Source organism: Monodelphis domestica, chromosome 1 (assembly GCF_027887165.1).
Source record: "Monodelphis domestica isolate mMonDom1 chromosome 1, mMonDom1.pri, whole genome shotgun sequence".
NCBI classification, from domain to species: Eukaryota; Metazoa; Chordata; class Mammalia; order Didelphimorphia; family Didelphidae; genus Monodelphis; species Monodelphis domestica.
Window position 1 is genome coordinate 600,242,650 of NC_077227.1, and position 27,907 is coordinate 600,270,556.

The 27,907-nt window shown below is 40.9% G+C and overlaps 1 protein-coding gene across 2 annotated transcripts in view; it reads right to left on the reverse strand.

The window, feature by feature from the left end:
- Positions 1-4,139, reverse strand: part of KCNIP3 (potassium voltage-gated channel interacting protein 3) — a 165,249-nt gene extending 161,110 nt beyond the window's left edge. Inside the window, exons 1-2 of one of the 2 annotated variants that reach the window (XM_056813743.1) lie at positions 3,937-4,139; positions 2,173-2,247 (exon numbers count right to left, since the gene is read on the reverse strand). In XM_056813743.1, the coding sequence (XP_056669721.1) occupies positions 2,173-2,247; positions 3,937-3,951 (90 nt within the window). In that variant the 5' untranslated portion in view covers positions 3,952-4,139. The remainder of the gene's footprint in view (positions 1-2,172; positions 2,248-3,936) is intronic. The other variant, XM_016424666.2, reaches the window with a different exon arrangement.
- Positions 4,140-27,907: the final 23,768 nt, after the last annotated feature.

The following is a 27,907-nucleotide window of genomic DNA, read 5'->3' on the forward strand; positions in this document are numbered from 1 at the left end:
GTCCCCTAACCTTTTTTAAATGCAAAAAAGGAAAGAAAGAAAGGGAAAGGATAGAAGAGAAAAGAAAAAGCAATACTCCAATAATGCCCTTCTTTCATGTTCCATCTTCCTACAATGCAGAGGAAGCTTGGGCAATGTCTACTCCCTGACTTCTAATCCCTGAAACATATACACATTTAACCTAGTTTTAGGCTGCCTCTCCTCTTTCCTAAGGTCTATGATTGGGAGGCTGGGTTGAATGAAGGCTCTTAGTACAGACTCTAGCAACAGAATATTTAGGTACTAGGTGAGCAGCCTACCTGCCCAAACCAGTGCTCCCACCTCTTCATAGTGCCCCACCCACTGCATCACCTCCTCTCCACCCCAGACACATAAACACACCTCTGCCAGATTCCAAGCAAAAGGGAGTGCTCATTCCTATCTTTATTCTTTCCATCTCATGAATCAGAAATGTGGGATCCTCTTCTTCATAAGATGAATCAATGGGTGAGACAAGGATTTGTGATGGATTATTCCAAGGTATATCCCAGCCCTAAATTTATAAAGGAGATATAATTTTGCCATATTTGTTTCCCACAAAGTTTTTTTCTAGATCAAGAAGTCACCCAATACGAGGGTTCAGGCTTGGAATCAGAGCCAAATCTAGTATGGAATAAGTGGATCTTTGCCCCAGGGCACCATCAGAGAGAAGGGGACTTTCCCTGTGTGAGTGGCATAATTTCACCCCACAGGGAAAGTAGTTTCAATAAAGAGAGGAGCTAGAAGTTAACTGCCCAGTCACTGACCTGGATTAGAACACAAAACTTTCCATCATGGGGTAAAGACATAGGAAGAACTGGAACCCAGAACTCTGGGCTTTGAATAAGATTCAGAGCAAATGGAAAAGCAGGACCTACATACAGAGTGTGAACCCAGACAGACTTAAGGATTGGGGGGAACATTCACTGTAAAACAGTAAAGTATTTCCAAATATTTGAGTCCAATAGGAGATACACTGATTCTGGTTTCAGGTGACCTGGGTTCAAATCCCAGTGCTTATACTTAGAACTTGTGTGACCTTGGGCAAGTCACTACCTCCTTCTATTTCTTCTTTAAAAATGAAGGGGTTAGCCTCAAAAGGTTCCTTTCAGCTTTGAATCCTATGATCCAAGAACCCTTACTTCTCACTGTGAACAACCACAAATCAGATAATTCCCCTCCCTTGTAGAAGCTTTGAAAATTGACTTTCCCCAGAAAGTCTTCCACTATGCACCTTAAACTCCAGTCAAACTGAACTTGTCCACGAAAGTTCATCCCCCATTCAGATACTTTTCTTAACTCATGCCATTCTCTCTACACATCTGCCCAGCTCTCTGGGTGGATTATTTGCCTATCTTTGAAGCCCCAGTTCAAAACTTCCACAAAGAACTTCTACTGTCACTGCATCTCTTCCCAACCTTCACCCAGAGCAGGGGGTGAAGGTCAGGATCTTTGCAAAGGATTGAAATGTCACCTCCCTAGTGAAGCTGCCACCACTCATTCCTCCCAGTCTAAGAGGCATTACCTTACTACCAGCCCATAAGCTACTTGAGGGCAGGAATGAAGGTTTGGACACATGAGGTGTTCTAGAAATATTAGGGAATTGGGTTGGATGAGGGACACCCTTACTCCCCACACCCAGAGAAAGGAGAAAGTAGATGGGTCAACATCCAGCTCTAAGGAAGCAGATGCCCAATAAGCATCATGTGAAAAGGAAGCAGGGAATAGGGGGTGAGAGACAAGCACTCCAAAGATGGTCACGATGTAGGGGGGAGGAGACAGAGAATCGACATGAAGAGTAAAGTCTGGGGGCTCCTGTGGTCCGGGGCAGAATGTACCCCTCCAGACCCCCATCCCCAGTCTGTTCTATGGCGGTTCTGTGCACCTGGTCACAGTCAAGTTTGCAGCAGTGCCTCTTCCAAGCCCTGAAGAAGACTGATAAAGAGCTCCAGAGAGAGACCCCTCCTTCTCTCCCTTGAGCTCCTCCCAGCCCCAACTCCAGGCTGAGAGAAGGCAGAAGGAGGGTGAAAGTTTCCTCCTCCTTCTGCCTTCCCCCAACCCCTTTCGGGGCTAGACATTTCTCCACCCCCCAAGTCAACCCCTGCCCCTCCTCTCCCATACTCTCCCCTTCTCTCTAAATACTGCCAGTCTTACCTGAAGGGTGGGTGAGGCAGAAGAGGTGTCGGTAGAACACGGCAGGTGGAGCTGTCGAAGCGAAGTCTGATGTAGCTGAGGGAACAATGGGTTGAGCTGAATTCTCCTCCCATGTTCCCAGCCCAGCCTCTCCACAGTCTTTGTTAACCCCTCCCTGCCTGGTGGGCTATTGGCCACCAGCCACCCTTTCATTGTATCTCACCCCTTCCCCCCTCAATAAGAGATGGCTCCTCCCCCTCCTCCCTTTCTCTCAGACCCCCATTTCTCTCAGCTTTCAGCTTCTACCTTAACCCTTTCATTCTCCCTCTTCTTTCTAGGCTCGATTCAACTTTAGATTCTGAGCCCCACCCCCACTTCTACTGCTTTCAACCTGGCAGGGTTCTACGAGGTGCTCTGAGCCCATCTTTTGGTCCCTTCCACACTCTCCGTTCATCTTTTGCCTTTCTAGATCAACTGAATTCTTGTGGCTCTAAGTCTTCACTGTCCTTTGTGTGCCAGTCTGACCTGAACTTACGATGTCATTCAGGTTTAGAGGGGGCACTGAGAAGGTCCTGTTGAGGTTCCAAGAAAGAAGCTCAGCCCCGTTTTTCCAGGTGTCCCTTTGGGTCCCCATTCTTCATCCCTCAGCCCGTGCTCATAAATCTTCAGATTTCTCATGTGTCCTTTGTTTATGCCAACCCATACCACTATCTCCCAAGTAATGAAGGGTCTCTACTTTTTAGCCCTTTAGTCTGGAATAAGGCTAAAACTTGAGCCTACTTAAAAATATTTTTTCAAACAAGGTCAGTGTGCTGTAAGGAAAAAGCTTGGAGAGGTTTGAGTTCTGGTCCTGGCTCTGCCACTGTTTAGATAGGTGATTTGGAGGAAATATTTTAACCCCTCTGAGCTCCAGTTTCTTCCTTTGTAAAACGATGAATTGGGACCAAATAAATTCTAAGATGACCTTTCTAGATATTATGTTCTATTCCTATTTCCTTGAAGGAAAAAGGAAACCAGAATAAACTATCTCCCTTCATTCCCTCTAAGGAGAGAGAGAGAGAGTCTTCAGTCCCTCAAACTCATCTACAGAATAAAGGGGTAGAAGAACTGAGCCTGAAATATTCTCCCAAGTTGCCAAATATGTGTGGCCAAACTCTCTCACTAAATCCTGGAAAAAAAAAAAACTTTTGTCTCCCTCCTCTATGAGAGTCGGTAAGCCTCTCTCTAAGCAGGCACTTCCAGTGCCCTCCCAGGAATTTTTGCCCACAGCTTTGCCCCTTTCCAAATCGTAAGGGCACTGAATGACCTCCCAATTTTATCTAAGTCTTATAACCCAATATGCCTGATCCCAAGCTCTGCAAAAGATCACAAGGAGCCTCTGAAGAACACAAGGACCTGTCAGGTCTTGCCTCAGATTATGCCTGCAATCTTTTCTTCCCCCTGCCCCAATGACTTAAGGAGATTAGAAAGCTTATCCCTCCTCAACACCCCCAAAAAACCCTGCCCCAGAATAATGCCCTGAAAACCCAGAAGTCATGCTTCCAGCCCCCCTGTCTACTCAAAAACCCAAACCAAAGATGTTATAGAAATACAAAATATTACTTCCCCTTATCCCCCGACAAACAGAGACAGATGTCAAAGGTATGGGGCCAAGTCACATAGGGGACACTGGCAAAGAGGGTCTTTAGAAGCAGCCCCTGGAATCTCTTTTCTCCTAATACAGGTCCAGGGACCCCTCCACCCCAAGGAACTGCATCTTGACTCTAAGGAAAAGAAGCAACACACCTTTGCTCGCTGCATCTTCCTGGCTGAAGGAAACCTTGTTGCCTAGGACGCTCTTGGAACAGATGATAAAACCCTGGTGCTGGAGAACATTGGGACAGCCACAGGCCCAGTTGGCAGCAGCATCATGTTTGCTTGGACTGAGACGTGATTTTAATTTGCATCTCTCCCCGATCCCCCCCCCCCCACTCCTCCCTCTCTCTATCTCCTCACTGATGTTCTCTCCTCTCTCTTCTCTCTCCCTCCCTCCCTTCCTTCTGTCTCATCCTTTCTCTCCATTTTTCCTTCTTTCCCTCTTTTTCCACCTTAGCTCTCTCCCCACCTCTCTTTTTCTATTACCTGTACTTTCCTTTTCTCTCTCTTTTCCTCTATTTTCTCCCTTCTCTCCACCTTTCCATCTCTCTCTCCCACCTCTTTCATTCCCTTATCTATGTTTTCTTCCTTCTCTTTCCCATTTTTCCCTCCTCCTCCTCAGACCTTCCTATCTCTCCTTTACTTCTTGTTACCCATTCTCTCTCTCTCTTTCCTTATTTCCTTTTCCCTCCCATTCTATAACTCAGCCTTCCTCCCTGCCTCTTTCCCCCAATCTCCCCTCTGAAATGAATAGTAAGAAGATAATATTTGTCATGCTTCCCTCTCCTTCTGTTTGCCTTTTCCACTTTAGTCGATGCATTTCCCTGGGAACTGCTGTTTGGCCTCTGCTCTGGAGTACAAGCCTCAGAGCTAGGCTTCAGTTAAGGCCATGGGACTTGGGTGATGAGCCAATGGAACTGAGTTATAAGAGCATTTCCAGGTTATCTGCATTTTAGCTTAGTGTTTGCTTATTGTTCAGTCATTTCAGTTCTGTCTGATTCTTCAGGACCCCATTTGGTATTTTCTTGACAGATACTGAAATGGTTTGACATTTCCTTCTCTGCTCATTTTACAGATAAGGAACCTGAGGTCAAAAGTATTAAATGACTTGCCCAGGCTCACCAAGCTAGTAAGTGTAGCTAACCTAAAAAAAAATGTTTAAGAGACTAGAATCTATACCACCTTCACCAACACCCCTGACTTCTTTACTTCCTTCTCATGAAGCAGCGCCATAATTTCATGGACTATTCTAAAAAGAAGTGTAAATCAGAGTTCAGGCTCTAAAATCTCTTATCCCAAGGGACTCTGAGAAGCTATCTAGATCATTCTCTTCTTTCTCAGCAGGACCCAAGTTAGGAGAGATCTGAGGCTACAGTGTTTATAATAAGACTATGCCTCCAGCAAAAGATTCACATTCCTAGCCAAACTCCCCTGGGTCGGAATGAACAGAACTTCATGGCCATATGGCCACCCCCTCAGTGTCTGTCACCAGTGTCCCAGCAGTTTGCATGGGCTCAGACTGTATGGGGATATGTGGACAGTCACTTCAGTAACATGTCATCTGGGAACATCCTCTAGGTTTGGAAGAGGGGCAAGAGGACATATTTCTATTAGTAAGCCTCTCTCCTCTTAGATTCTGTTAATAGGCCTCTCCCCCACTGCCCCCCAGATCCCATGGAAGGGACTGTCATAGTCCAGAAATCACAAAGATGTCAGAAATTCCACCATGGGGAAATTTTGTGGACCATCCAGCCCAGATTCTGTCTCTGAAGAACAATTTGAGGAAGGAGATGACTGCCATTAGTGAATTTCACCTCAAAAGTTTCTGTATAGCTTCCCAAACACCCTTAACTTCCCCTTAATAACTTCTGATAAATCAATTATGCATTAATTAAACTAGATCTCCCTTCTTAACTCTATTGATCATTTCAATCTGTCCCAATACTTATTGGGACAGTGAGTTCCTCTAGGTTGGCTAAGAGTTAAGACAGGACAGTTTAACAAAAAGTAGGCTTGAAGTTCTGAGTTCTGGTACCATATTAGCTATGTGGTCTTGGGGGAAAGCACTGGACTTAGAGTGAAAGGACCTGGATATGAATCCAAATTTTACTATTTATTGTTTTCATGAACTTAGATAAATCAATTTACTTCTGTGAGCTTCAATTTCTTCATCTGTAAAATTTCCAAGGAAGTGTACTCAAATTCCCCTTCCATCCCTAAATCCCATAATCCTAGTTTCTGTGAATTTCATCAACTTCTTCTGTAACGTGGAGATAATAATCCTTGATTCCCCCCAACTACCTGTACCCTCCCCTCCAACAACCTTGTATTTAACTGCTAAATATATTAAATACATATAAACCATGTATATAGTTTATATTTTACACAAAGATCCCCATGTTCCAGAGATCCCCAAGATCGGTGAAAATCCACACAGTAGTGGCGTTATATTTATTCATTTTATTATATATATATATATATACATATATATATATATATATTTAAGGCTTTATAAACCCTTCCTACTCACCTATAAACCTTTTCCACACTCTTATAGACACTGAGCCAATCAGTACCTAGGATACAGAACACAATGCTGTGGTTGGTCGCCTTTCATTCCATCAGCTAATATAGAAACTCCAGCTTTGTGCTTAGCTGTGTACCATCTCACATTGGCAAACTTGCACATGTGGTAGTGGTGTACTGCATTTCCATTGGGTACAGTACCGTATTCATCTGCAAAATCCTTTAACAGAGAAAACTCTGAGATACAGAATTAGATATATTTTTTAAACTCATGATACAGTTAAGCCAAGATAAGTGAAATCCACAATATAGTGAGGGACAACTATATACACAAATACTATATATGTATCTATAAACTATATACTGTTATATAAATATATATATATATATGAAATGTGTATATTTATCTCTTCCATTAGAATGTGGGTCCTTGTGTCATTCTTTGTACTTATATCCCTAGAACCTCACCCAGTACCTAGCACATAGTAGGTGCTTAATAAATGCTTGCTAATTGACTAATCAAACTAATAAATACCAGCCCTACTTGCTTCCTGTGGGCTTCCATAATAACGCAATGGGATAATTTCACAAAGCATTTTGAAATCATAAAGTCCTATATCAGTAAACCATAAGGGGATTTAGTTCAGTACTAGTTAACTAAGAATGTTTTCCCTCTCCATCTCCACCTTTTGGAACTTCTAGCTTCTTTTAAGGCTCAACTCAAGAATCTCCCTACTTGTTGTTTATAAACCATTACTTTCTGACATAGAATTGATATAATTATCTGTTCTAAGGCAGAAGAGCAATAAGAGCTAGGCAATGAGAGTTATGTGACTTATTCAGGGCCACATAGCTAGGAAGGATCTGAGGTCAAATTTGAATCCAGGTCCTCCTGCCTCAGTGTCTGTCTCTCTAGCCATGAAGCCACCTAGCTGCCTCTACAGCCTTTCTTGATCCCCTTAGTTGTTAATACTCTCTCCCCTTGCAAAATCATTTTGTATTTAATTGTATGCATTTTATATTTCTTTATCAGTATTCATATTATTGCCATGGGGCAGAATGTAAGTTTCCTAAGGCCAGCAGCTGGTTCATTTTTGTTCTTATATGGCCCAGCATTTAGCACAATGCCTTGCACATAGTAGGTGCTTAATAAGTGCTTGTTAAATGGAATAAGATGTCCCAAAAATCTAATCCAAGCAAACATTTACTAAAATGCCTACTATGTGCACAGCACTGTGCTAGTCTGGAGATGTAAAAACTAATGAAAAACAGTCCTTCCCCCTTAAGATTACATTCTACTAAATTATTACATTCACATTTCCATGTTTATTTTCACCTCAGTAGATCTAGGAGGCTTGGTAGGTTCATAGATAGAGAATTGGTCTTGAAGCAAAGAGGTTTCAAGTCCAGCCTCTGACACAGGCTGGCTATGTGACCCTGGTTGAAGGAAGGAAGGAAGGAAGGAAGGAAGGAAGGAAGGAAGGAAGGAAGGAAGGAAGGAAGGAAGGAAGGAAGGAAGGAAGGAAGGAAGGAAGGAAGGAAGGAAGAAGGAAGGAAGGAAGGAAGGAAGGAAGGAAGGAAGGAAGGAAGGAAGGAAGGGAGAAAGGTAGGAAGGAAGGAAGGAAGGAAGGAAGGAAGGAAGGAAGGAAGGAAGGAAGGAAGGAAGGAAGAAGGGAGGGAGGGAGGGAGGGAGGGAGAAAGGAAGGAAGGGAGGGAGGAAGGAAGGAAGGAAGGGAGGGAGGGAAAGAGGGAGGGAGAGAGGGAGGGAGGGAGAAAGGAAGGGAGAGAGAGAGGGAGAAAGAAAGGAAGGGAGGGAGGGAGGAGAGAAAGGAGAGAAAGGAAGACTAGACCTGGAGGACCTAAGACCACCCCCACACCATAATAAGGCATTCATCTGAGCAGGGCTTTAATGTAGGAGACTAATAATACCTCACATTTGCATAATCATTTACAATTTACAAAGCACTCTCTTGTGCTTTACTTTCTCCAAGCTACTTCATTATGTATCTCACAACAACCCTGTGAAATAAGCAGGGCAGATTGTCAAGCCCTGGGAAATTCTGGCCCCTACTCTGATCTGACCAGCAGTTTCCCAGGATTTGAAAAGACATAAGAAACCTTTGAGGTTATCCCTTTATTTTACAGTGGAAGAAGAAAATTAGTATTTTAAGTGTCCACTACCCGGCAGGCACTGTGCTAAATAGTATCTCATTTACTCCTCACAACAACCCAAGGAAGTAGGTGCTCTTATTATCACCATTTTACCATTGAGGAAACTGAGGTAAGCGCTGGTTAATTTACTTGCCCAGATTCATACCATTAGGAATTGTCTGAGGCCAAACTTGAACTCAGGTCTTTCTGATTCCAAGTCCAGCTCTGTGTTCGCTGTGCCAACTACTCCAGCAGAAGTTAAATGATTTGCTTAGGGTCACACCGGTAATATGTGGGAATGACATTTTAAACTCAGTTCCTCTTGCTCCAAAGCCAGAATTCTCTCCACTGATCCATTATCATCCTCTCTTTTTTTTTTTACCCACTAAGAAAAAGGCTAAAAGAGGTTAAGTAACCTGTCAATGGTTATCCAGCTAGTTAGTGGGTGAGTGAGGATGCTAATCAAGGTCAACTAAGCTATTTACTCTCTGTTAGACTATGCGTAATGATAGCAGGCTAGTAAGTGAATGAAATTCTGCGACCCCCAGGGAGAAAAGCCCCAGACTTGGACAGAGGTTGGTTTCTGTTACTCATGGCTGCTACTCTCATCATTATTGTTTGAAAAATGAGGATAATTTGGGAGATAGACAGTCTAAAAGAATCATTTCAGTCCGTCTCAGGCTCTCAAAGCAGCCCCCACTGGGAGTCTGGGTCCCTCCGCTCACAGTCCAAACAAGAACGGCCTCTGATCAGCAAAGTTTACCTTTCCATCCATTATTTCCTCCTGGCATCGACATAGCACCAGCCTCGCTCACAGTTCCCATGGAAACTGGTCCTCAGACCTCCCCCCTCCAACTCGTCCCTCCCCTGCACACAGACGCATACACTCCTCTCCTTCATCTTCTTTTTCTTTCTTTTGAGGCAGCCAATTAGCTCTAACTTAAAGAGCCTCAGGGGGAAAAAATAGTCAGGGAGCTGTCAGCTTCTCATCAGGCCCCAGGGAGGATTTAAAGGGGAAGTTTACTAGATACTCTTTACTGGAGAGAGGAATTTTTGAAATGGAATATCCATCGCATGGAGCTGCCCACAGCCTGAATCTTGAAATCCAAAAAAAAGAGCATCAAAAAAGTCGGGAGACCTGGGTTTGAGACTCTGCTACAACTACCTGGTTTGACTTAGGGCAAGTCACTTGGTCACCCTGGATCTCAGTTTCCTCATTTGAAAAATGAAATGGTTAGGATAGATGGTCTCTCAGGTTTGTTACAGGCCAAAAAATTCTATGATTCCCCTGACAAAAACTGTCATATGAACTGTAAAAAGAAAGCTCTTCTTCAAATAGAATGGGCACACAACACACAGTAATAAAAAATTAAAGTAACCTTGTGTTTGACAAATGTAAAGATCCAAGTTTGGGAGATAAGAATTCACTATTTTGGAAGAAAATTAGAAAGCAATCTGGCAGAATCTAGGTATAAGTCAATATCTTACAGTATTTACCAAGATAAGAACAAAATTAATACATGAACTAGACATCAAGGAAGATATCATAAGCAAAGAGAACAGAGAACATATTACTTAATAGAGTTACACATAGGAGAAGAATTTATTAATAAATACAAAGGGTAGAGAGCATTGTGAGATGTAAAATGAATTCTTTTGATTATATCAAATTTAAAAGGATTTGTACAAATAAAACTAATAGAGCCAAGGTTAGAAGCAGAAAATTGAGAGGAGAAATGTCATAGTTTCTGATATAGTGGTTTCATACCTAAAATATATAGAGAACTTTTTTAAATTTATAAGAATATGCATAATTCTCTCAATTGATAAAAAAAAATTTTAATGGTCAAAAGATATAAACAGTTTTTAGATGAAGAATTCAAACCTATAATAACCACATGAAATAATGTTCTAAATCATTGCTGATTAGAGAAATGCAAATCAAAACAACTCTGAGATATTATCTCATACCTATCAGATTGACTAGAATAATCAAAAGGGAAAATGACAAATGATATAAGAGATGTGGGGAAAAGGGGACACTCGTATATCACTGGTGAAACTGTGAACTGATCTAACCATTTTTTGAAAAGCAGTCCAGAATTATGACCAAAAAGTTATAAAACCATGTATGCCCTTAGAGTCAGCAATACCTGTAGTAGGTCTGTTTCCCAAGGTGATCATGGGAAAAAAGAAAAGAAATCATATGTTCCAGAATATTTGTAGCAGCTCTCTTTGTGGTGGCAAAGAACTAGAAATTGAAGGGATGCCAATCAACTGGGGAATGGATAAAAAAGTTGTGGTATATGATTGTGATGAAATACTACGCCACAGTAAGAAATGATGGGCAGATTATTTTTTTAATATTTTATTTTCTCAATTACATGTAATAACAATTTTCAACATTTTTTCCAAAATTATGATTCAAATTGTCTCCCTCCATCCCATCTATGGTATGCAATTGATCTGGGTTACATATGTGTTATCATGCAAAACTTCCATATGTTGTAAAAGGATACTCATAAAACCAAAGCCCCAAAATAACACAAGTAAACTAAAGCAAAAAATAATATGCTTAGAGCTGCATTCCGACCCCAGTAGTTCTTTCTCTGGAGGTGGATAGTATTTCTTTGTTCTAAGTCCTTCAGAACTGTCCTAGCTCATTGTGTTGCTGAGACCAGCTAAGTCTTTAACAGTTGATCATGGTACAATATTGTCGTTACTATGTACAATCATATTCTCCTGGTTCTGCTTATTTCACTATGCATCAATTTGTGTAGATCTCTCCAGCTTTTGCTGAAATCACTTGCTCATCATTTCTTATAGCATAATACAGTTCCATCATCAACATAAACCACAATTTGTTCACCATTCCACAATTGATTTCCTAATTGATCCCTTAATTTCTTTCTTTCTTTTTTTTTTGTTAAAAAACCCTTACCTTCCATCTTGGAATCAATACTGTGTATTGGTTTGTGACATCATAAGAGAAGTGCTGGGATATAAAAGAAAGAAAGATGCATAAAGCCTGAAAAAGAGGCAGCTGGGTGGCTCAGTGAATTGAGAGCCAGACCTAGAAATGGGAGGTCCTCGGTTCAAGTGTGACCTTAGACACTTCCTCACTATTTGACTCTAGACAAGTCACTTGACATCCATTGCCCAGCCCTTACTACTCTTCTGCCTTGGAACTGATACAGAGTATTGATTCTAAGATGGAAGATAAGGGTTTTAGTAAATAAATAAAGAATTAAAAAGCCCTCCCCCAAAAAAAGGTATGATAAATATTTCTATGCTGATAGCAATTTATTAGCACTGAGTGTTAACATCTAGTAATGTATAAAAGGAGACATACACACTAAAGGACTTACCAGAGTCATCAAGGATGTCTCATAAAGAATTCAGACAAAGCAAGGTTGGGGATAATAATGCTTGTACTACCTTTCACAGAATTGTGATGAAACAAGTACTTTGTAAGAGGAGCTGAGTGACCCAGTAGATAAAGAGTCAGACCTGGAGACAGGAAGTCCTGGGTTCAAATGTGGCCTCAGATACTGCCTAGCCATGTGACCCTGGCATATTTACCTACCTAACCCTTATTGCTCTTCTGCCCTGTAACTAATATTTAGTTTTGATTCTAAGGTAGAAAATAAAGGGCTTTAAAGAAAAGCAAAAGAAAAGTGCTTTATAAAATGCAAACTACAATATAAATGGGAGTTATTTTCTATACGAGTAGTATTATTGCCCATGAACAAAAAGATTTTCCAAATGCCATTTTCATAAATGATTTTGTATTAATCACATCAAAGCAAATCCTCTTTAATGAAATCCGTGAAAATACGCATGAAATCATTACTTTCCAAATCAGAATAACAAAGTGGATGAAAAATAACTAATACCCAGATTGAACAGACAGCTCATTGAATTATCCACCACCATATAACTATAAGGAACAACAGTCAAGGAGAAAAATGCTTGGAATCAAGCTCCCTGGGGCACACAAAGTACGAGAGAGTAGGAAGGTGAGAGTGAGACAGAGACAGAGACAGAGACAGAGACAGAGACAGAGACAGAGACAGAGACAGAGGCAGACAGACAGACAGAGAAAAATTGAGAGGGGGGCTTGGACTAAATATGAGATTAGTTGATAGTGTAGGCAAGTACCCACAGTGTAGAGAAATACAGACCAAAGTCAGGAGAAGAAGACAAGAAGCAGAAGAGTAGTAGATCTAACCCCTGGCCCCAGCCGCCATGTTGAAGTTCCAGTGCCTAATGGCATAGCAACTACTAGCTGTTGCTATGAGACTGAAAAGGAGTGCTGTACTCCCAAGTATCCCAAGACCTAACTATGAGTTTAATTGAACTATGTTCATACCATCAGGCAGGGACTTGAGAGCCTTAAATTTAAGTAAATCATTGCCTAAAATAGCTCCTCGAAACCAATAACTAGTGAATGGTTACAGAGCTATGGGGCAAAATATTTTGCATAAGCACTGGCATTGTGTCCAGAATTGAGTAGGAGATGAAGTTAAATTGGATTGCTTTTGGAAAATTGGGCAATGCTTTCAACAACCTCATGTAACCAGATACCCCTGAAGTCCTTACGTTTGCAGTACCCTCCTGGCTGTGATAAAGGGCTCTAAACCAGAGGACACTACCATCTGAGAAGGACCAGAATTGTAGGTCTGGTCCAAGGATATGAACAAACTGTCCTTTATAGAACTGCATATTATTAACAGGGCACCTGGGTGGTGCCGTGGATAGAGCACTGGGCTTAGAATCAGGAGGACTCATCTATATGAGTTCAAATCAAGATGCAGACACTCACTTATTGTGTGACCCTGGTCAAGCCACTTAACCCTGTGTACTTCAGTTGCTCATCTGGAAAATGAGTTGGAGAAGGAAAAAGCAAACCACTCTAATATCTTTGCCAAGAAAACTCCAAAATGAGGTCATGAAGAGTCAGTCAGGCACAATTGAACAACAAAAATAATTAACAACCACATAAAAATGTTCCAAATGTCAAATAATAAGAGAAATGCAAATCAAAATAACTCCAAGGTCTTATCTGATACATAGCAAATAAGCAAAGATGACCAAAAAAAGAGGAAATAGTCAATATTGGATGGGTTTGGGGGGAATTCATGCACTAACAAACTAATTGTTAGAGCTGCAAGTTGATGCTGCCATTCTGAGTTTTAATTTGGAATTCTGCTTAAAGAGTGACTCATTTTCATCTCATTAGATTCAAACATTCCACTACAAGGTATATATCCCAAGAAGGTCAAAGACATAAAAATCCCATAAACATCAAAATATTCCTAGCAGTACCTTTTGTTATAACTAAGAATTAGAAACAAAATGCATATGGATTGGGCAGAAGATAGAGTGTTAATCCTAGAGTCAGAAAGATCTGAATTCAAATCCAATCTCAAATATTTACCAGCTCTGTGATCCTGAGCAAGTCACTTACCCTCTATCTGACTCTTTGTTTCCTCATAGGTAGAATGAGTATTATAATAATAGTACCTACCTTCTAGGATTATAGTAAGTATTAAATGACATACAGTAGGACCTCGTTTTTTGCAAACTCAAGACACTCAAATTCAAGTATATCTGATGGCTATCAAAAAAATTAAGGTAGAAAAATACATAAAATTTTTTAAAATTACATGCTAAATATGCACCATTTTCCCACATGGTATAAAGTCTCACAGCAGTTCACCCACTCACCCTCATTCTCACTCTGAGAAACGTTAGCATGAATCATTACATTGTTTCATGCCAAACATTAGCTCCCACATCAGTCTCTGCCTGAAATTCTTGCTTGTTACTAGTTGTGTCTGAATTACAGTGCTTCTCTTTGTTTCATTAATGCTATTTAGTTATTAATTGCCCAAGTGTATTTGTCTAAGAAACACTTAAATAATGGGGCTCAAAATTGTGGTATATGATAGTGAAGGAATACTATTGTGCTGTAAGGAATAATGCACAGGATGGTTTCAGAAAGAACTGGAGAGACCTACATGAACTGATGCAGAGCGAAATAAGCAGAACCAGGAGATCATCTCATACAGTAAGAGCAATACTGTGGAATGATCAGCTGAGTAACGGCAATACAATGATCCAGAACAATTCTGAGGGACTTAAGACAAAGAATTCTCTCCACCTCCAGAGAAAGAACTGTTGAAATCAGAATGCAGATGAAAACGTGAGATTTTTCAATTGTTTATATGAGCTTATGTTCTGGGGTTTGGGTTTTATAAAACTACTCACAAAAAATGAGCAATATGGAAACATGTTTTGTATGATAATACATGTATTACCCAGATTTAATTGCCTGCCAATACTGGAAGGGAGGGAGGGAGATAAGATGATTAAATAACTTAGAAAAATTTGTGTGGAAATGTATTCTTACATATAATTGTGAAAAAATGAAAAAATGAAAAAAATTTAAAGAAAAAAATAAGTAATGGAGTTTGTTATTGTACATAGATTTACATGATGAGTCTTGGAACATATTGGTCACATAAAACAAGGTCTTACTGTATTTATAAAGCATCTTGCAAACTTTAAAGCACTACATAATGCCAGCTATTCCTATCTAAAGAAATCATGTTAAATTAATGCAATGGAATTTCCTGTGCCATTGTCATTCAGTCTTTTAGGTGTGCTGACTCTTCATGACTCCATGGGCCTTAACATGTCAGGTCCTTCTATCCTTGACTATCTCCCAAAGTCTAAGTTCATATTTGTTTCTATCTCAGCCTCTACCATCCCCTTTCCATTTTGCCTTCAATTATTCCCAACTTCAGGGTCTCTTCCAATGAGTGCTACCCTCCCACCATAGGGGCAATGTATTTAATCTTTCAATTATTCAAATATTTCAAATATTTTCAATATTTGACTTACTAGTGAATAGTCTGAATTAATATCTCTTTTTAAACCTTACTTTCCATCTATTGGTTCTAAGGCAGAAGAGTAATAAGGGCTAGGCAATAGATGTTAAGTCACTTGCTCAGGGTCACACAGCTGGGAAGTATCTGAGGCCAGATTTGAACCTGGGACCTCTCTATCCACTGAGCCACCTCACTGTCCTTGAATTAATATCTTTAAGTACTGACTGCTTTTTATCTTCTTGCTGTCAAGGGTCTCCCAAAAGTCTTCTCTAGCACCACACTTTGAAAGCATCAACTCTGCAACAGTCAGATTTCCTTACAGTCTGACTCTCACAGTCATACACTGCTATTGGAAAAACCATAGCTATGACTATATAGACCTTTATCGATGAGATGATAACTGCTTTTTAGTATGCTGCTCACATTTTTTACTGTGCCATAAGGAGTGATGAGTATGAAAAATTCAGAGGGACAAGTGAAGATGTATGAACTGATAAACAGAGTGAAGCAAGCAAGCAGAATGAGACAAACAATATCTATGATGACCACAACATTGTAGGTAGAAAACAAAAATAAAAAATGGAACGAAGCACTGAAATGAAAATGACCAAGCTTGGCCCTGAAGAAGCGTTTACGCAATGTGCCTCCGTCTTCTTTTCACAAAAGTGGGGAATGGTGGATGCAGAATATTGCAAACACTATTAGATGTTACTGGTAGATCGAACGGCTTTTTCTTATTTTGAAATCTTTGTTACATGAATTGACTCTCTGGGTACAGCAAAGGCAAGGAGATCTTTGGGAAGGAACATGATGTAAAAACAAAACAATAAAAATGAGATTTTAAAAACTGTATACAATGTAAAAGACAATAGAGAAATGCAGGATGAGTGTTGAATAGACTCAAGTACATCAATAATAGCAACTTATGTATAAGAAGTGGCCTAAAAGATGTCATCAACATTATATGTGACCAGGGAAAATGAGGGCCGGGTGGCCAAAACGAGAGATAATAGATTGTGCTATACTGCTACCCTTAAAAGAACCACAGGGAGGGATGTGTGCCTCCTAGATCAACTTTGGCAACTCAGTAAAGCCTGTGAACTTCTCAGAAAAATGTTTTTTATGCCTATAAAAATATACAAGATTATAAAGAAATCAGTTATATCAAAATGTAGTTATTGAACTATTTTTTAAAATACCAAGTTCACTAATCCCTTATTATGAGCCCTTGTTTTTAATGATTATATACGGAAAGATACAGATGAGATTCTTTCAGAGTGAAAAAGCATGGCGGGTCTATGATCAGTTCTATACCAAAGGGATAGTTCTATACCATACAGATGAGAGTGCAGGGCCATCTATCCATCACAAAGGATATATAACAACCATTAATGGTAAGTAATGAGCTGTCATTAATAATATTTATATAGTGCTCTAAGATTGCAAGCACTATACATATATTATCTCACTTAATCCTCACCTGTGAGGTAGCGTTATGATTACCCTCAATTTACAAATGAGAAAAGTAAACCTCAGAAATGTTAAGTGACTTATCCAGGGTCACACAGCTAGTAGGTATCTAAGGCAAGATTGGAACTCAAGTTTTACTGACTCCAGGCTCAGTATTGTATCCACTATGCCTCTAATTTGTGTATCACTCAACTCATCTGGTTCATGTAGCTAATCTCCAACCTTGGGTTGCTACATCATTGGATATAGCAGTCAAGTGGAACAGTAAATAAAACACTGGGCTTGGAATAAGGAAGATTCATCTTCAGGGATTCATAAAAAGCCTCAGACATTTAGTAGCTATGTGACCCTGTTCAAATCACTTAACCCTCAATTTCTTTATCTGTAAAATAAGCTAGAGAAGGAAATGGCAAGCCCCTCCAGTATCTTTGCCAAGAAAACCTCCCAAATGGGGGTGGGGGGGACAGTTGGACAGCTGGACAGCTCAGGGGATTGGGAGTCAGGCCTAGAGACAAGAGGTCCTAGGTTCAAATCTGGCCTCAGACACTTCCTGGCTGTGTGACCCTGGGCAAGTCATTTAACCCCCATTGCCTAGCATTTACCACTCTTCTGCCTTGGAACCAATATACAATATTGGTTCCAAGGCAGAAGGTAAGGGTTTTTTTTTTAAGCCCAAAATGGGGAAACAAAGTTGGATATAACTATAAGGACCAAGCAGCAATAATAACATTGTTCATAGACCTAGACAGGACTTTAGATTCAGGTCTGTTATTCTTTCTTATCCAGATACCTGAAACCCAGTTTGGTGGTGCCTTCCTCCCCAGGACTCAGCCCAGTAACTATTCCATTTTTCTTTTCCAGGGCCTTTCTTTCCAGCAGGGCCAGGGATAAAATTTCTTAAGCAGCTGCTGCCTTTTTCAACCCTAATCTAACTGGCTTTCCCTTCTTCAATTAATGTAATCTGTTCTGGCTGCCCTAAATCAAATCACACTGGTGGCAGCTGTCTCCTTTCCAGTTTCTTATGCTTTCTGAGGTCCTCTTTCCTTTAAACACTCATCTCTTCCCCCCTGAATCATAGTTCAGGTTCACATAACGATAAAAGTTAGCATTTAGGTAGAAATTTCAGTTTTACAAAGTGCTTTACAAATATCATTTCATTTTAACCTCACATAACCCTTGGAGGTCAATGTTGTTTTCTCCATTTTACAGCTAAGGAAATTGAGGAAGACAAAGGTTAAATAGTCACACAGCTAGTAAGTGTATGAGGCTAGATATGGATTTGAATCTTTTGAGACCCACTCTGGGGCAGCTTGTGGCTCAGTGGATAGGGCAGTGATGGCAAACCTTTTAGAGATCTTAGAGACCAAGTTCCCAGACCACAACCCACATGCTGAATGTGAACCCTCCACCTTACCCCAGATAGGGGAGCGAGGAAGCACTCCTATTGGGCTGCTGGGCAGAAGAGTAGGTGATGTAAGAAATGTCCTCAGGCACATGTGGAGAGAAGCAAAGGCCCCCTCTGGCACATTCTGGCATGTATGCCCCATAGGTTCACCAACACAGGATAGGGCATTGGGCCTGAATTTACTTTCCACCTGCCACCCAGTTCTCACCCATGACTCAAAGAAACTGAAGCAACCCAGAGGTCATACCCGGGTAAACTATCTCAACAGGTGGGCTAACACTGGTAAGTTAGAAGAATGTCTATCCTGGGTTGTGAAGACTTTCCCTTGAGGAAGGGGCAGATGAGAAGAATTTGTTTCAAAGGCCATGAAGGTGGCTGAAGCAAGTGGTTTGATTAGGCACTGAAAAAACTGAGGTCATCCACCACATCCTGAGTCATCTTGAATTTTGGTTTTGCCTTGAACCTTGATGACTCTGGAAAAGAAAGTGAAACTGATCATTTTATGCAACTCTGCCTGATTAAAATCTAATTCTTGCTTAAGTTAAGACATCACTCTGATGTCACTGGTCCTCTTCAAAAATAAAGGACACCAATTAGCTATGTGGCCCTAGGCAATTCTCTTGGCCTCTATCTGCCTCAGTTTCCTTAACAGTAAAATGGAGATTAGGATAGCACCTACCTCCCAAGATTGTTGTGAAGTTGAAATGAGATGTATTTGCAAAAGTACTCAACACAATACCTGGCACTATTCCCTTCCTCCTATCTACTTTGCCACATGGCTGTCCCAAATGAATAAATTAATCCCAGCTCAAAAACAAACATTGGCATTTCTAGAGTTCAGCTCATATAAAAATTACTATCACCTGATAAATATTGGTGACATAGGCAGAGAATAAGCAGATTTAAGGATATTGCCACAGAGAGTATAGGCTAGATCTTTCAAGAGGCTACCATACCTGGAAATCTGTCGCGGGTGAAGGGACCAAGTGGGAAGAGGAATCAAAATGCCCTGTAAGAAAAATCTAGGAGTGTGAATAGGAACAAGACCCAAGGAATCTAGGCAGTGAAATGGCAACAACAATAACAAATGAAAGGAGTAGGACAAGTGGGAAATAAGAACCAAAGCCAAAAAATCAGTACAGGAAAAATCATCTACAGTGGCTTTAATAATATAAAAGATTGTAGAGGATTCAAGTTTGGGGTCACCAATGGGAAATGGAGAACCTCCTTACTCCACAGTAATCAGGTAATCAAGATATCAAGGGTCAGGTCCCCAAGCATACCTAGGGTGGAAAGAGTGGGGAGGATTTACCTTGGAAGTAGGCAAGATGTCACAGGCCAAAGGGGTGGGATGGGTTACAGTCTGCATGGTAGGACAGAATAATTCCATCTGAGATCACAGGTGTAGGGGAAGATTTGACCTGTAAGATTGCCATCTGTTACTACCCATAGGCTTGAATCTACTTTGAGCTTTAAAAGGTAAATAGCCCTAGGAAGAATAACACTTTTAAGTTTCACTAGTCACTGATGCCTTAATGAAGGAGTGAGTGAATAAATAAATAGAAACGGTATTTATTACGTGCTTACTAAGTGGAAAACATTCAGCTAAGGAACTATGGATACAAATAGAAAATATATTCAAAATTTTAATTTAAAATTTAAAAAAGAAAAAGGAAAAACAGATTTTTCCTGTTCTCAAGGAGCTTATTATCTAAATGGGAGATAGTACATAAAAGGAACTCCCCTTCAACTGTTGGACAGATGGAAATGCTTTGAATTTTGAAAGGCATAACAATAGATGGCAAAGTTCAGGGGTCCTTAAGGTTTATCTGTAAGTCAAAGATGGTACTAAAGGTCTGGGAACATCAGGGCAGAGTATATGGTAAGATGTGGTGGTCTTCTGTCTCTCCAGAAGAAATAGAATTAGTGGCCCCCATCCTGTCTAAGCCACTTGAGCAAACAGCCTTGGATCTGGAGAGCCCAAGGAAGGAGTGAAAGTTTTTGTTGCTGGTTAGTCTCCATTTTTTAAGAGGACCAATGACATCATGGGGTGATGACTAGCAAGTGAATTGAATTTAAGTGAGGCAGAGTTGCACAGTCATCAATCTCACTCTCTTCCAGAGTCATCAAGATCCAGCAGCAAGACAAAAGTAAGAATAACTGGTTATGGTCCAGGATACAGTGGATGGCATAGGTATCTTCAATGTGCGATCAAGCTTTAAGCTCTCTTCATCACATTTGTTTCTACTGCCTTGGTGGTCATCAGAATGCATTGTTCTTATTTGTCTATTCTTTTGGGGAAGTCTTCATGTGCTTGGGGTAGACATTCCCCTAGCTCACTGATGGACTTGAGGTTTTCTGGTTACTGTCAACATGCTTTTACCAGAGTGTGGCCACTGCGCATGCTACCACTCCTTAGAGCCATAGGCAAGAATTGGGTGAAAAGATGGACATCAAAGGTGAAGGAACAGCTCCAAAAAGGACTCAATAAGCCTTCATGCCAAAAGTGTTGGCCCTCCCCCACCACTCCAAACATCCCTTGGGACAAAAGTAAGGAAATAGGGGAGTGTACATCCTCTAGTAGTCACAGGTCCTCCTGCCTCCCAGTTGGGTTCTGATCAGAAGATAGAAAAGGGACAAAGGGAGGAGAGAGGGCCAACTGATGGGGGAGTTCCCTGAATCTAGCTTCCTGGTTGGGTTCAGGACAAGGGGAAGGGGACAGGATTTAAGGGATGTGATTTTGCTGGATCTTTATCCATGTCATCCCCACCAACCCTAGGGATCTCCCAACTCTTTGCCCTGAACACTCTTCTCTTTTCCTTCCAGGTTATTTCATTTATTGAACTTGTTAGCTCCCATGGTTTTAATTATCATCTCTACATTCATGAATTTTAGATCTATTTATCCAACTCTAACCTCTAGTCTCACATCTCCTGCTGAGTGGACATATTGAACTTGATGTCCCAAAGACATCTCAGCACGTCCAAAGCCAAATTCATTATTTCTAACTCCCCTCTGATTAAGCCCTCCCATATTTCTAATATTTCTATTACCATCAAAGGTACCACTAATCTCCCAGTCACCCAAGTTCGCAACTTAAGTGTCATCCTCTCTTTCTCTCTCTTTCTCCCCGACTATATTCAATTAATGGTCAAGTCCTGTCATTTTGACCTTCATAACATCTTTCTTATATGCTTCTTTCTCTCCTTTGACACTGCCACCATCTTGATTCAGGCCTTATTTCCTAATACCTAGACTACTGAAAAAGCATGAAATATCATAGTGGTTGGTCTCCCTCCTTCAAAACTCATCCCAATCCAATCCACCCTCCACTCAAGTGTCAAATTGATCTTCCTTAGGTGAAGGTCTGATCATATCATTTCTAATTCCATAAACTACAGTGGCTCCCTATTACCTCCAGGATGAAATATACATTTTTGTTTGGCTTTTAAAGTTCTCTACAACCTGACCCTTTCCTACCTTTCCAATCTTCAATGATGATTAAAAATTCTGAGAAATTGATTTCTGGGTAAGAAATCAGTTTATTGATCAAGCTAGCAATAACCAATAAAATAGCTGGTCAATGATCTCTCTCTGAGATCAAAAACAAATTCCTTCAGCATCTTGATCATTAAATATAATTTTGGAAGCTTATTATTCAGCCCTCCTCATCTCTAATTGATGGATATCTAATGAAGAGGAAGGCTAGTATTTTCTATTCCTTCCTTTATTCCTTCATAATGATGGGAAAAATCATATACCTGATCACAGAATTCCAATATCTAGGTGAAGAAATCAGGTTATACCAGGTTAATAATGGCTTTCTCCATTCACCCCAATGGGTAACCCAAGGATATTGCCCTGCTGCACCCCATCCCCAATCATATCTGTCTAGAACCAGAACTGTTTCCCATAAAAGTTGAATCTTAAGTTCTCAATATTAGATATCTCAATTTTATAAGCTGCTCTGGGGTAGAAAATATGAGAACAGTCCTTGGATTGTCAGGACAAAGGAATGAGGAAAGAAGTTTTAAAAAATACCAAGCCCCAAATAATACTATTAAAGCACTATTTGGAATCAAAAATGATACAATATTAGGAATAAATCTTCTCACTTCTTATATTTTATTTCCCCACATACTCTACAGTACAGTAACTAGGCCTTCTTGCTGTTTCTTACACAAAACACTCCATCTCTCAACTACAAACATTTTCACTGGTTATTCCCAATTCTTTGAATTCTCTTCCTCTTTTTCCCCATTTCCCAACTTCCTTGACATTCTCCAAAAGTCAGCTAACATCCTAATTCATACAAGAAGTCCTTCCTGATCTCCCTCAGTGCTAATACTTTCCTTTTAATTATTTCCAACTTAGCCTTTATGTACTGTTTGTATGTAGTTGTTCCCATGTTGTCTCCCTAATTAGAGAGTGAGTTTCTTAAGCTCAGGAACTATGTGGTTTTTTTTCTTTTAATTATATCTCAGCACTTAGCACAGTACTTGGCATGTAGCAGACACTTAATAAATGCTTATAAACTCAATTTGATGTGGTGTATCTGAGTTCTTCCTTGATAACTATCTGAGCACAGAATATTAAGAGAATGGAAATTTTAATGGGGGAAGGGGTAAAGAAGAAAAGAATGAGACATAATTCTTGAGAATTAGACTGGTTAAGTGGAAAGAAGATTAGATATGGAATCAGATGACCTGCGTTCAAATCCTACCTCTACTACTTACTAACCTTGTGATTTTGGGATAGTCATTTAACATCTTTATCATGGTTTCTACCTCTCTAAAATAGGGATAATAATAAATGTCCTACAAACTCACAGGGATAATGAGAATCAAATAAGATAGTGATTCTATACCAGTAGAAAATGAAGATGAGAAGACAACTCCAAGTCTGGGGTAGGCAGGCCTCTCCAGTGGGTAGCACAAGAGTGCGAGATGCCTTGTGGCAGGGTCCAGAATTGGGAAAGAAGGGAAAACCTACTTTTTCCCCCTAGAATTCACTTAGCATGGGATATGTCAGAATAATGGAAAGAAAAGTTCCTAGGCCTTCTTCTCCTTTTCCTATCTATAACCCCTACACGATAATCAGTTCAAGGTCTCCAGTCTGTATTTTACAGATGAAGAAACTGATGTTGGCAAAGTGACTTGTCCAGGTTCATACTAAGCAAATATCCGAAACAGTATTTGAACTCAGGTCTTCCTAACTATAGATCCAATGCTGTATCCACATTTTTTGTAGTATTCTACATAAAACTGCCCAAACCCGTGTCATTTTGCAATAAAGCAGAAATTTAGAAACTACAAACAATACCAGAAATCTAGGAATTTTTAACGTGGGATACAAAAACTTTTATATATGTGTATGGGCACACATATACAAATCCTATATATTTTACATGAATTATGTAGTGTTTATGTATAACATTTTCCACATATATATAAGTTTGTAGTTTTTTATCTTGTGCATTTAAAAGCCTGATTCTAAGAAGGGATCTAGAGGCTTCACCAGACAGTCAAAATGTTTACAACATGCAAAAAAGGTGAAAGAAACCCTGATTTAGTCCAAATACCTCATCTATATTACCTTGCCATTATGGCTCAGTAATCAGGCTTAGAGTCAGGAACACTCTACTCCAGCCTCAGATGTTTCCTAGCTCTATGACACTGGGCAAGTCAGTTAGTCCTTATTTGCCTCAGTTTTCTTATCTGTAAAATAGGGATAATAAACATCTATTTTCCATGGTTATTATGAAGATCAAATGAGATAATACTTATAAAGAGCTTAGCACAGGGTCTGGCACATAGTGAATGTCAAATAAACATTAGCTGTTAAGGTTATGTTTGTTTAATAGGTAAATTGCTCAATTGAAGAGAAAATTGAGGACCAGAGAAGTGTAATGATTTAAATAAGGTAGCACAGCCAGTTAGTAACTAAGTTGGGGTAAGAACTCAGCTCTGGAGTGACAGTTCTTTCTGCTACACATTTGTCTACTTAATAATCTCACTCATCTTTATCTATAGCTTTAAAGTTTGTAAAGTACTTTCCTCCCAATAACCCGATGATTTAGATAACTCAAGAATAGTCTCCAACTTACAGATGAGGAAACCGATTGCATTGCTAGTGTCTCTGGGGAGATTTGAAGCCAGTCTCCTGACTTCCAATGCAGATCCACTACACCATAGGTGTCAAAGGCGCAGTCAAATGCCTCCTGGAACACTCCATGGTGCCCAAGGAACCAGATTAAAATGGCATTGGAAAAATTTTGACAAAACAAATAAAAATGCGATAGGACATTGATAATGCTAACATGTGGTTTTCTAAGTGGATATGCAGCCCTCAAGGATCCTCATGTCTAGTTTAGTAGCCCTGTTTCTATTTGAGTCTGACACCTACCCCATGCTGCCTTAAACAGGTTCTGGAGGGACTCCACCCTCACCCCTAGAGGGACCATGATATAAAGACAGATGTCGTTCAATTAGTTCACATCCAACTCTTTATGACTCATTTTTGGGGCTTTCTTGGCAAAGATCCTGGAGTGGTTTTTCCATTTCCTTCTCCAGTTCATTTTACCAATGAGAAAACTGAAGCAGAGTTAAGTGACTTGTCCAGAGTCACACAGATAGTGTGTCCAGATTTGAATTAAGGTCTTCCTGACTCCAGGCCAGCAGTCTATCCACTGTGACATCTAGCTGCACCCTAGAAAAACAAAATCCACTAATAAAACATTTAAAAAATGAAATAGAAAGATGTTACTAGTAGAGTTCTGCGACTGGACTCTGATTAACCCAAGGGATGAAGACTATGGCAGAAAATCAGAGGATTAAGATAATTTTGAAGAGTTTTCTTATCTAGAGAGAGGGTGAGTATCCCACTCCCCATGGAGTCTCCCACTGATGCCTGAATTCCCTTCAGTGGTAATTACCCTTTGAGTTTAAGCATTATCCTCTGCTTAGTTCTCTTTTCATATAGATTCATAAGAACTTGAATTAGAAGGGACCAAAAACTAGGGTGGGAGGTGTAAAAATTTAACATCCGGCTCCCTGAAGAGAAGGGAGGGAGTGTTTTCACAATGCACTTAAAAGTTTAATCTGCACTGTTAATATTTTCTCCCTCACTTTCTTAGATCTAGACAATCAACAAAACAATAAATCAAGCCCAGAGTTGTATACTTTTGCCATTTCCAAGGCATAAATGGTCACCCTGAAATTTTAACAATCAGATCTCATGGTTCAGTTTGAGTTGACTCCAACACACGCTGCTTGAAAAACTAATCCCATCCAACTTCCTCATTGGGCAGATGAAGAAACGGAGGCCCCAAGACATTCAATGACTACCCTCTAGTACTGGAATGCACATCCTCCCCGCCCCCTCCTCTTAAGAGTTTCAGGCTTCTTTTAAGGGTCAGCACATGTAATGCCTCTTACTCCCAAGTTTTCCAGTTGTTAGGGCTTCCCCTGCCTCATGATACTTTTTGTTGTTCATTCACATCCAACTCTTCGGGATTCTGTGGACTACACCTGTCAATGACATTTCGTCCGCCAGGATACTGGAGTGGTTTGCCATATTGTTCTCAGGCAGATCTTTGTGTCAGGCAATCACATCACAAAGATGAAGTGACTTGCCCAAGGTCACACAGCTAAGAAGATATCTATTTTAGATTTAGCTATTTATGTACATATACATTGTCTCCTCTTGATAGTCTGTAGGCTTGTAGAGGACTGCTTTTTATAATCTAGTACCTTTTTTATTAACCCTTCTTCTGTCTTAGAATCGAGTATAAGTATCAGTTCCAAGGTGGAAGAGCAGCGAGGGCTGGGCATTTGGGGTTAAGTGACTTGCCCAGGGTCACACTGCTTAGAAGTATCTGAGGTCAAATTTGAATCCAGGAACCCTGTTTCCAAATGTGACCCTCAATCTATTCAGCCACCTAGCAGCCCCAGAGGCTTCTTTTATACTATACTGTGTTCCCCCCTAAGTTCCCCCAAAAGAGAAAACATGACCATCCATGATATCTCAATGCGAATGAGTTTGTGCACTGATTTCCTCCCTGACTGAATGGAGCCCTGAGTACCTGGCAAAGGGCCCCTTGAAAGGGGAAGAGGAATCCCCTCAAAAAGGGGAAACTCAGAACCCTCTTGGCAAATCTTCACAGTTCTGCCAAGAGTCACGGTGGTATAATGAAATGAACCCTGGACGGAATATTCATTCTTCAGTTTGAGGCTTCCATCCGCTACTAACATGCTGTGTGACCTTGGGCAAGTCACCTTACTTTTCCAGGCCTGAGGTTCCTCACCTGTCCAATGGGGGAGTACGAGTAAGTGGTCTCAGAGCTCCAATGTCCTATGATGGAAGGAGAGCCTGCTCTGGTGCCATTCTGCTGGATCTCTCTCACCCCACCGGAGTAAACACCATTTGCCATTGCTCCCTCTTGTCTTATGCTTTGTGATCTCTTTTCAGGTGCTTTTCTTGGCAAAGATACTGGTGTGGTTTGCTATTTCCTTCTCCAGCTTATTTTACAGATGAGGAAAGGAAGGCAAACAGTTTAAGTGACTTGCTCAGGATCACAAAACAAGAAAGTGTCCAAGCTTTAGATTTGAACCCAGGAAAATGTCTTCCTGCCTCGAGGCTTGAAACCATGCCAACTAGCTGCAAATGCCATTCCCCCTCCCTGAAAGCCTGTGATTGCCCGAAGAGAAGCTGGGCTGGCTCTTTGTCGGGAACCAGAACGGAGGCTGAAGCTGCTGCCAAAAGCTGGGGTAGGGTGGGGCAGAGAGGCAGATGGCAGAGGCTCTTGAGCCACCCAGCTGACAGGGAGGAGCAGAGATGGCCTCGGCCACATCATGGCTTATGCAAGCCCCAGAAGCAGGAGCAGAGCCAGGGCCCATGTCTTGCCCCTGTCTGCAGTCTACTCCAGTTCAAGCTGAGCAGCAGAGCTCTAGAAATCAAAGAGGCTTGAAAGGGACCCCCTTGAACTCCAAACTTAGCCCGACTCACCCTTCCCTCTACTTGAAATGCCTCACCCCCGGCACGTGACATGCCAAGCTCTGCCCAGCAACCCTGGGCATGCTCCCATCCATGTGCTCTTGCCATGGCTGGCATCCACATGCTACCTCTCCCTGTCCTGGGAGTAACTCCTGGCAAGCCACCTGGATCCCATGACTCTCTCCAGAGCCACACTGCACTTGCCCAGCCTTGTCAGAAGTTCCCAGAACCCCAAAAGCATCTGCTTGGGAAAGCCTAGAGCCAGTCCCAGCTCCTCAGGGGCAAAGCCCAGCAGGCTGGGGGTACATCTGGGAAGAGCTCATTCTTGGTGCCTCTGGCGCCTTCATGCTGCGCTTCCTCCTGCCATATGGCTTTTCTCTCTCTCTCCCCAGAGCAGTTTGGGTAACCTTCCTCCCAGAAAGGCTCCCTCCCCTCTCCCCTACACCACCAAGGAAGGAGATGGCCAAAGCTTCAAATAGCTCCTAAGGAGGGTGATTCCCCAAGAAGTTCCTGGACTAATGTCCATGGAGGATCCCAAAGCTTTCAAACTGCCAGCGTTTTAAAACCAGACTATTTTGCAAACTTTTTCTTTTTTTAAGGAAGGCTACATGCTAGTTGTGTTGCTGTAGCTCCCCACAGTGTGATATTTTGTAATTCAATCTGTAAGGTTTTTTTAATT